This window comes from Cebus imitator, unplaced genomic scaffold (genome assembly GCF_001604975.1).
Source record: "Cebus imitator isolate Cc_AM_T3 unplaced genomic scaffold, Cebus_imitator-1.0 Scaffold438, whole genome shotgun sequence".
Lineage (NCBI taxonomy): Eukaryota > Metazoa > Chordata > Mammalia > Primates > Cebidae > Cebus > Cebus imitator.
Window position 1 is genome coordinate 1247842 of NW_016107753.1, and position 11475 is coordinate 1259316.

The 11475-nt window shown below is 35.4% G+C and overlaps 1 protein-coding gene across 1 annotated transcript; it reads left to right on the top strand.

Moving 5' to 3' along the window:
• The first annotated feature begins 904 nt into the window (after positions 1–904).
• LOC108290542 (tripartite motif-containing protein 51-like) lies at positions 905–7854 on the top strand. The gene is made up of 6 exons (XM_017510393.2): positions 905–1321; positions 1606–1701; positions 4108–4338; positions 5052–5074; positions 5997–6094; positions 7194–7854. The coding sequence occupies exons 1-6, from the start codon at positions 905–907 to the stop codon at positions 7691–7693; spliced, it is 1365 nt and encodes a 454-aa protein (XP_017365882.1). The 3' UTR covers positions 7694–7854.
• The last annotated feature ends 3621 nt before the right edge of the window (positions 7855–11475 follow it).

Sequence of the window (11475 nt, forward strand, 5' to 3'; positions counted from 1 at the left end):
TTAGGAAAGAGAGAACAAATTGCCTTCTCTCTACCCTTTTTCTTCAATCTGAACTACAAGCTGATTGGAAGGTGGCCACGTTCATTGAAAGCTGCTATTTTCCACTTAGCTCACCAACTCATACGTGTCTCTGGAAACACCTTCACAGACTCACCCAGAAAAAACGCTTCATCAATTCTCTATGTGTTACTTAATCCGGTCAAGTTGACACTTAAAATTACCCATAATGCCATAGTAATATAATTCTGCATATTTCAGTTTAAAAAATTCTGACTGTACGTCAGTTCAGAGTTTCCTGAGTAGCCCAAGGAAGAAGTTAATTTAATCCAGAAGAAAAAAAAACATCTTTGACTTATTTTCTCACCTAGTGAACCTAGATTGGTTTATTGCTGTCTTTTTGTTTATTTGGTCAGTTGGTTGGTTTTGGGGTTGTTTCTCTTTAAAGAGCCAGGCTTCTGGGTCCCTCTCTCTAAAAATGCATCATAGAGTCCTCTGACCATTTTCCATATTTTGTTAGCCAATGTCAATTTTTCTACTCCTGTCTCATAGGCATTCAGTAGTTATTTGAAAGAGGAATGGTGACAACCATGATTTTTTCTAGACCACTTAAGACTATAACCCAAGTTTCATATCAACATCCAGGGAAGAGGTATTTGAATAGATTTGCATTATGTTATAGACAGAAACTAGGAGTAGAAGTTGTGAGTCATCTAGTCAGTAATGTCTGCTATAAGGCCTGAAGACTCTCCTTGTGTATGATTTTTTCATTTTTGTCACAAAAGAAATAGTTTGTTAAGCTTTAATGAGCACTGTCAAGAAGAAAATTTAGCTATCACATACTATCACATGTTCACAGACCAACCCAGACCCCAAAGTGACATACTGTTCTCTCTTCTTCAGAAACATGAATTCCGTAATCTTGCAAATCTTGCACCGGGCAATCGCCTGTCCCAATTGCATGAACTGCTTGCTAGACCCAGTCACAGTAGACTGTGGACACAACTTTTGCAGGCCCTGTTTGTATGTCAGCTGGCCGGACATCCCAGCTCCTGCTCAGTGCTCTATATGTAAGATGGAGATACGGTGGAGAGAACTTAAAACTAACACTGCTTTGAAGAACATGGCTTCCTGTATCAGAAAAGCCAGCCTCTGGCATTTCCTGAGCTCTGAGGAGCAAAAATGTGGGATTCACAGGAAGATAAAGAAGGTATTCTGTGAAGTGAACAAGAGCTTACTCTGTTTGCTGTGCTCCAACTCTCAGGAGCACCAGGATCACAGACACAGACACTGTCCCGTTGACTGGGCTGCTAAGGAATGCGAGGTAAGTGATGCCTCTGAAGATCTGTTTCTCAAAGCACACATAAAATTCTTGTAAGTGTATTTCCTTGGAGGTTGGATGATGCCATCTCTGTGTCCCTTTAAGCATCTCTATTATGAGCTTCCTTGGCTTCAAACCTCTCAAATCTGACAAACATGAAGAGAAACAAAGCAAACACTATTTTTTGTGGGCTGATTTGTCTCTCATTCTGGGCCCCTTTTGTATATCAGAGTGTGAATTATACTTTATTGTCTGTATTGGTTCTCTGAGTCATGGCTCTTTTACAGGAGAAGCTCATAAAGAAAATGCAGTCTTTATGGGAAAAAGCTTGTGAAAATTACAGAAACCTGAACATGGAAACCACAAGAACCAGAGGCTGGAAGGTTAGGACTGTAGTACTCTGTCTTCTCTAGGAAATTATGGTGAACAAACGGGTGACTCTTAAAATAGGAACTTGATCTCAAACCATAGTGTTTCTGGAATTCAATTTAAAAAAGGAAAAAACAGTTGAGAAAAAGTAGCCTAATTTTTTTTTTATGTAGGGTACTTCGACTCCTTTGTTGGATTTCATATATATATATATATATATATATATATATATACACACATATGTATATGTGTGTATATATATATACACATATGTATATGTATATATACACATATGTATATGTATATACACACACATATATATGTGTGTGTATTTATATAAATATATATATGTGTGTGTGTATATATGTATATAAATATATATAAGTGTGTGTATGTGTGTATATATATATAAATTTTATTACACTTTAGGTCTTTAGGTTCTGGGGTGCAGGTGCAGAACATGCAGAACTGCTACATAGGTACATACATGGCAATGTGATTTGCTGCCCACATCCCCCCTTCACCTATATCTGGCATTTCTCCCATGGTATCCCTCCCCAACCTCCCTATTCCCCACCCCCCCGACAGAACCCAGTGTGTGATGCTCCCCTCCCTGTGTCCATGTGTTCTCATTGTTCAACACCCACCTGTGAGTGAGAACATGCAGTGTTTGATTTTCCGTTCTTGTGTCAGTTTGCTGAGAATGATGGCTTCCAGATTCATCCATGTCCCTACAAAGGACACAGACTCATTGTTTTTAGGGCTGCATAGTATTCCATGGTGTATAAATGCCAGATTTTCCTTGTCTAGTCTATCATTGATGGGCATTTGGGTTGGTAGGATTTCTATCCAAATCACAGGTGTTACCCCAGCATTCTCATCTGTTTTCATGCAAACCTGGAGTAATACACCAACCAATACAAGAAACTGGGCCATTTCACAGTGTTCCCCATGTGCTGCTTGGATAAATCCTGGGCATAAAAGTTATTTGGCAGTCATGGAAATTTCAAATGAACCTTCTGAGGCTGAGTCAGCATGAATTGGAATCCTGGTGCACAAGTCTATTTGAAACGTGAGTTAAATTTCAGGCAGAAGGAGCAACAGCACAAATCTCGGGAAAGCATAAAATTAAGTATCTCAACTAATGATTACTGAATAATACATAACACATGATGGGAAAAGTGGTGAGAAATATAGACCTGTGTCTTGATGAAGACATAAATATGCAAGAAATATGGAAACTAGTATTTAACAGACAACTCCAAAGACTTGAAGAATTCTAGAAATGATTTTCTCTTTGTGGATGTTTGAGACTATAATATGTAATATTAATTCATTCCAATATTAACTCATTGAATAATATTTTATGAGTGCCTAGTGTCTGTCAAATATTAGAAAGTTTAGTAGCAAAGAAGAAAGGAAACATACAAATCTTGGAATGGAAATGAGAGAAGCAAAAGGTCACCATGCAGATACATGAAATACATGCTATGGTAGAGTGTAGTAGTGTCTTTGGAGAATAATCAAGCAGGGAAATAGAAAAGGAGCACAGAGGCCAGGGACTGGGGATGAGGGTTTGTGTTTTCAATAGAGTGGTCAGAAAGAAGGCTCATGGAAAAATTCACACTGAAACAAAATCTTAAAAAGGAGTTGTATGTGTATATATATATATGTATATGTTTGCCTTACTCTTATATATATGAATATATATATGTATCTGTGTATATATATGTATGGATATACATGAGGAATATACATATATACACACAGATAAACACATTCATATATATCCACATATACCTATATATTATATATATATATGGGTATATATATTAGAAATGTATATGGAAAGAATTCTAGGTATAGAAAGGGGCGTGCACAGAATTTTTTTGAGTTTATTTAGGGGTTTGAGGAACCACAGAGATGTGGTTGCAGATTAGAGTGAGTTTGGGAGAGAATATATGAAACCTTATTAGGATATGTTATGCTAGGTGAAACGCGCTGAAGTATCAATGCTAGTCTGTGGTCATTTCATTATTTCTTATATAATGCTTTTACCTCTCTTGCCTCAGTTCTCCAAAATAGAAATAATGGTTTCCTATCTAGTCAATGTAGCTCTATAGTTTAATTCTTAAAAAAGAACTGTGTTTTCTTTTTTTAAATGTGGGTTGGATGAGAGAAATCAGTTTTTATGTAATTTTCTTAGAAAACATTTTATCATTCATCAAGAAAATGTAACTGGGCAAAAGCAACTATGTTGATATTAATGCAGAAAAAAGGAGAGAAATAAAATGTTGTGGAATCTGAGAATTGGCAAGACTGAGGGTTAAAATACTGGATGTTCAGGATGCTAAGAGGAATTGGTGAAATTCAAGAGAAGATGGATAAAACATTTCTATATTGTCTAATTGTCACTGTAGGATTATGTGAGTTTAAGGATAGAAGCAATCAGAGCTCAATATCAGAAGATGCCGGCGTTTCTCCATGAAGAAGGGCAACATTATTTGGAGAGGCTGCAAAAAAAGGGCGAGGACATTTTTCAGCAACTCAATGAAAGCAAAGCCAGAATGAAACATTCGAGGGAGATGTTAAGAGCAATGTATGAGGAGTTGAAGGAAATGGGCTATAAACCAGATGTGGAACTACTTCAGGTGTGCACTGACCATGGGGTATCAGGATGTTGAACATTCATATGTAGAGGTGTTTTTCCTCTCTCCTGAAATTCATCTCCCCCTTTATTTCCATGATTTGTTTCCAAAAACACATTTCTTTAAAAAATGCTGGTTTGGTGGGAGAGTATAACCCCTCCTAAATATTCTACCAGACAAAAGGTCCCTCCTACTTTATCCACCAGCAACAAAACTTTGTAAAATGGTCAAGGTAACAGCCCCCAAAAATATTTCCCATCAAAAGTCAATGATATATTTAAAATATTTGAAAGTGGATACAATGAGAAGTGATTCATTCAGATTAGTTTGGAGACACTGCAAGATAGAGAATTTGGGGAAATCTAGAGTTGCATTAATAAAATTTTGTGGTCCATTCATTTTGGTAACAGGACTTAGGGAAAATTACTGAGTAGCTTCTTTATAGTTACAGCAGAGCATAGACACTGTGGGCCTCCTCTCACTTCACATGTATAGAAAATGTCTTCAAGACTTAGGCTTTATCAGGACACTAATTCATGACAACATTATAGACGAGGATTTTCATTAGAAAAAAAAATAGAAAATGATTTCCAGGAGGGAAAATAATAGGGAAATAATGTTTTCAGAAACTGCTTCTAAATCTCACACTGAACGTAGTGGAAGATGTATCTTGTGGAAAACACTAAGCCTTTCTATGTTTTTTTTTCCTTTTACAGGCTTTTGGAGACATATTATGCAGGTAAGTGTGTACCAAGATTTTAGCACATGCTTTTTCAGTTTCCACAAATATCAAGCAGGAACTTTGATTCTGAGGCATAATTGATTCAGGTATTGATACTACCTTTTCCTGGTTGTATTTTCTCCATCCCCCACCCCATGTGGTCATCTATTATATTGTTATACACAGTGATTTTACTAGACGAGTTCAATGAAAGTTCTGCAAAAACAAAACAATAAACAAAAAATAAGGAAGAATGAAAGAAAATGAACAGAACTATTCCTAATTTCCTTTTTATTGCTCAAAAGCCTGCATATTGGAAGGAGAAAATGCTATATTTTCTACATGGCTACAAAGTTGACCAGGGAAAGCCAGAGAGAAGGGGGTAAAGTATCTTAGCAGTGAAAAATGTTGATGATTTCTTCTTTACATATAAAATATAATTCTGAAAAATAGATGTAACAAACTGTCAGAATGTTACAACTGTGCAGGCCTCCAGAAAACCTCAGCTATAAAAGGCAGATCTCCCTGCCTGGAGCAAGTTTCAACACTCCAGTCTTGAAAAGGAACTAGCAGATGCAGCAGTCTTAAAAATAACCCCACTTTTCCAGACAGTGATTTCAGGAAAGTCCAGCGACGTCTGGAACCCAGAATTTCATTCTTGAATATTCTCCTGGTCTTAAGACTAATGATCCTTACTAATGTGGTGCAATAAGAAAGATCAGATTGAATTCTGACTCAGATAGACTTTTCCACTGTGCTTAAAAATCAGGAAATGTGAATAAGAATGAACTTGAAAAAGAAAGTGATTGATAATTTTTGAATTAGCAAATGTGTAGGTTAAGGGATTATCGTGAAATGTCTTTTAAATAAAAGTAGTAATTTTTATTTTATTATCATCATTTTGGCTGTAGACGTGGTAACTTCATCTTTCTCCTTGCAGGTGTGAGTTACTGCTGCTGCAAGTGCCCAGGCCTGTGAATCCGGAGCTCAGTACGGGGCCCATCACTGGACTGGTGGACAAGCTCCGTGGATTCAGAGGTGAGTGTCAGCCCATTGGCAGAATTCTCACAATGTATTACTTCTTGTTAGAATCATGAGGGTAATATTTTACCCTTCATCAGATTTTTATTTTCAGAAGTAAGTGAACAATCCGACTATGCAACCCTTTTATATCTGTCTTTTGTTTCATAGTACAATTTATAGCTTGAAGAGTAAAAGATAGTGAAAAACAAATGTGTTCTGGGCTCACATGTGTTGAGTTATCAGCTGGGTAAAAAGAATGACATGAGAAAAAAAAATTAAATACATAGAACAGTGCTCAGATGGAAGCTTAATCATCCAATGTTACGTTAAAAATTTACGTTTCTTTACTATATTTTATTTGAATTGTTAAAAACAGTTCTTTCTGGAAGAAAGAACTAGAGTTCACTGTAGTTTGTTGGAGTTATTTGTATTTTCTTACAATAAATGTATATTATTCATATAATGTAAAAAATTGACTGAATATGTAAAAAGGAAGAAGAAATTATTTTATAAATAGGAAGTAAAATTAGAAATGAAAATTTTAGTTTTGTTATAACATAAAGAGGTATGTGTAAAGTCTAAAATTTAATTTCAGTCTAGAGCTAGCAGGGAAGTCCCCAGAGTGACTGGCAAAACATTTTGTAAAAATCTGCTTTAAGTTACCACTTATAATTTGGACATAGAGACTTTTATCCAGTTATCTAGAGCAGGGCTTGAGTAAGTGAAAATTTTCCCATGGTTGTCAAAATTACATCAGTAGTATTTAAGAACAAGAAATATTTTAATAATGATGCTGATAACTAAAGGGCATTCAGGGCATATAATATTTCACTTTTACTTTGGAAATTGGATTAAAAGAGGTTGGTCTTATATTTGACTCTCAATTTTTGAATTTTCAATAAATTTTCAATGTCTGTTTTTAGAGTTTTCTTTTTCCTGTAGAGAATATTAATCATCCTTATACTTTATTAGATGTCATAATCAAAATTGTCCTGTTCTTGTAACTTCAAATTTCTTGGTAAAGTAAGTTCTTGTTAGTACAACTTCTCTCAAGAATTCTAAATTCTTTTATTTACATGTGAATACTCTTTTTTTTTTTTTTTAATTTTTGCAGTTGATATCACTCTGCATCCTGAAAGAGCCAATAGTCATATCTTCCTGCATGGAGATTTGAGAAGCATGAATGTTGGGTGTGACCCTCAAGATGATCCCCGTATCACTGCAGCACCTGGATGTTTTCTTTCATGGGGTGCTCAGACTTTCACATTTGGAAAATATTACTGGCAGGTTCATGTGGGGGACTCTTGCAATTGGGCTTTTGGAGTCTGTAACAATTATTGGAAAGAGAAGAGACAGAATGACAAGATAGATGAAGATAAGGGACTCTTTCTTCTTGGATACGTTAAGGAGGATGTTCACTGCAGTCTCTTTACCACTTCCCCACTTGTGGTACAATATGTTCCAAGACCTACCAACGAAGTAGGAGTATTCCTGAATTGTGAAGATAGAACCGTGAGCTTTGTTGATGTTGATAAAAGTTCCCTTATACACACTATCACTAATTGCTCCTTCTCACCTCCTCTCAGGCCTATCCATTGCTGTAGTCACTTCTGAACAGAGACAAATCAGAAATGTGCCCCCATGCTATGGGAACAACTTTATCTCAGGAAGCTCTCTTTTTGTGCCTCATCAAAGAGGACAAATAATTTATATTTAATGTCTTTAGTTGCCTTCTAATGTCAAAAGGCTCAATATTATTTCTGTTGAATGAAAACACTAAAACAATGTACAATTGATTTTATTCAGTCATTTTTGGAAAATCATTACCCATGGTGCATGGCATAGAATATATTGTTTTTTTTTTTTTTTTTTATTATTTCTGAATGTCAAGTCACAGAGTGGAATAATAGATGACAGAGGTGTCTAAAGTTAAAATCAATGGAAGAAAGTAGAGATACTGTGCTTCATGAAAAATACTTGGAATAAAGACTCAATGGTAACCTGGAAATATTAATATTCATCTATGAATCTATACTTTGAGATAATCTCATTTGACCTCCTATACCGTGCTTTCCTTTGTGATTCTCATCTCACATACAAATACTCATGCATTATTAGAGTGCTGTTCTACAATGAAATTTACAAGGTGATCAGGACAATGCTGGAGCAGGTAAATATTCAAATGGACATAACTGAATATTGACCCCTACCTCAAACCATACACAGTTCATTTCCACATGGATTCATGTTCTGAAGGTGAAGGGAACACAATAAAATATTCTCATAGAGAAAGATTTCCTAACCAGAACAAAAAAAGAACAATTCAGAAGGAAAATTTAGTTTATATGAAAAATGATGACTTCTGTGTTTCAAAATATACCATCTAAGAATTAAAATGCAAACCAAGTGTGGAGAAAAATATCCCAACATATATATAATATAATATATACAATATACAACATATATACAATAAAATACAAGTGAAGGCTTTCAGATATCAAAGGATATATATTGAAGAAATAATAATAACCTTTCTTCAGGTATTTTAATAAGTCATATAATGAATGAAAGTGGCTTGAGGAAAGAATGAATTGGGCTTTTAGTATTGTTCAGAAACAATAAAAATAAAAGGAGTGATTTATTTCATGGTTCTGAGAAGAGGGAGGATATGAGTTAATGTAGGTAGCTTATTGGTAGAATATATGAGTCAGGCTAGTCTCAAAGGCTCACGTCTATAATCCCAAATAATTTGGGAGACTGAAGCAGGAGGGTCACTTGAGACTAGGAGTTTAAAACCAGCCTGGCCATCAACATAGTGAGACCCTCATCTTTATTGTTAAAATAGTTTTTTTAAAAAGAGATAAAACATGAATCAAAGTGAATACAGGAGGTGTAAGTGGAGGAGAATGAAGTTAGAGTAAATATGTCATCTAGGAAACCGATTTCCCTGCAGTGCAGTGTGTATCTATGGGTAGAGATGACCAGAGCTGAGTAGAAAATGCTGCATTCAGTTCCCCATAAGAAGAAAATCGACATTTAGAGAAACTTACAGAGGATGGCAGAAGGATTTTACAACAACTTCAGAAAAGCAAGAGAGCAAATGGTTCAGATAAACAAACACCTAAGAAAAATCTTTGAGATTTGGGAGACATACTGACCAAGTAAGTAGGTTTCCATGCAAACTGAGGAAGCATGAGAGCTATGAAAGGGATCAAGCCATTTCTAACAAAGTGAAGACACAATTTATGGAAACTCCAATTGTTGGCATGTGTATACATGTGGGTTTGACTGGCTATAATTTCCTGTTCTGCTTTATCAAAAATTATCCTCTTTCCTCTCTGTGACTAATGAATGTATGTGCTTCTGGACTCAATGCAGTAGTTTTTGAAGCAGATCTATTTATGACTATGGATTTCAAGTCATAAAAACGTTGAGGTGCATGAACTAGTTTTTCCCAGGTGGTGAGTGAAGTAAGAAAAGAAGACAAGAAAGAGTTCCCACAAATGACACAATCCTATCCCATGAATGTGGAGATACACTGCAATATGAGGAAAGGGTTTTAAAGATGAATCTCCCTTGAATGATTATGTCTTTTTAAACACTGACGAAGACTTTTGTATTAGAAAGCTCAGTTGTATTTCCCTCTTTAAAGGAGTGAGTCAGAGCAGCAGCACATGCCCCAGTGTGTCAGCTCAGAGATCAGTGTGGAACCCATCACTGGACTGATGGACAGATTCCACCACTTCCAAGGGTGAGTGTCAACCTGCTGAAGTGATGACCACACAGTGCCCTTCAGGCATGGTCTTCCTTTTTTTTTGAGACAGAGTCTCACTCAGTTGCACAGGCTAGAGTGCAATGGGGTGATCTCATTTCACTGCAACCTCCACCTCTCAGGTTCAAGTGATTCTCCTGTCTCAGCCTTCTGAGTAGCTGGGATTACAGGCACCCGCCATCATACCTGGCTAAATGTTTTTTTTTTTTTTTTAATTTTTGTAGAGACAGGGTTTCACCATGTTGGCTGGTCTTGAACTCCTGACCTCAAGTGATCCACCCTCCTGGGCCTCCCAAAGTGCTGGGATTACAGGCATGAACCACCTCGCTCATCCTCAGGCATGGTTTTCTACAGGAAATTTTTTGTTCTTTATTAACCTTTCATCTTATAAAAGGGAACATTCTATAAATAGCATTTATAGCGTACTTAGAGATACAGTCCCTGTGATCGTATGGAAAAACTAAATGAAAGCTGGTGTAATGGTAAATGTGATTCAGCCCTTCCATAAATTTCTTACATAATGAGAAGAAAACTAAAAACGGGTTCCTTGAGCCCCTGAAGCATTATCACATACAATGTAAGTTGTACACTGAGCTATATTAGTAGGTCTTAAATCAATATATTCCAATTTCAAGAGCAGTTAATTATGATACTCGGGTTAATAGTAATTTTTAAATAGCTTATTTTAGTGTTTCTCAGTAATTGCATTTTTAATGTATATTATACTTGATATAATCAGAAAAATTACATGAATAATCATAAAAAACTATGCCCCGTCCCAAGTATTCCTCCTCTTTCTCTTATGAAGGCAACAGTCATTGGATTTAGAAGCCAGTGTAAATGTAAGAAAATTTCATCCCTGGATTCTAAATCAATTACATTTACAGAGAACCAATTTCCAAATAAGCGCACATTCACAAGTGCCAGGTGCCGGCACTTGCACATAAATTATTGGGGTCACAATTCAATTTATTACATCACCAAGCAAATAAAATAAGGTTGTCTTAAAATGCAGAGGATTCAGGTTTTTCTTGAAAAATAATACAAAGTTATATTCTGTTCTATATGTAGACTATATGCAGTGGCACAAAATATTACTAAAGTAATGTTTCCTATTCGCCTACTGTTGTCTGATAAAGTCCTTGAGACATTTCTTCAGATCTACAATTACTGAGTGAGAGGGAAAAAATTTTTAAAATTTATTGCATATTTGTATAACATCCTCCAATAACCTCATACAATCACATCAGTAGTATAAAAAGGTACACATTTCATTCTATCAGCAATATTGGACGGCATCATTTCTTAACATTTGCCAATTAAATAGTTTAATAATAGTTCACTTAATTACTTTGTAGAGAAAATGAATATCTCTTTATTAATGCAATGGAAGTCCTTAATTTTCACTCAGAAATATGTTCCAATTTAAATAATCAGAATGTAAACAAATATATACAAAATTTATTGACTTTCTTAAAGAATCTTTCAGATTTCTAAATAACATATAAAACTAATTATAACTATAGACATTTAAATTATTTATATAAGTTATATAAAAGGTATGTATCTGGGAGTATATTCTTATTCTATTTAAAAATAAACATTTCTTTTTAAATAGAAGTTC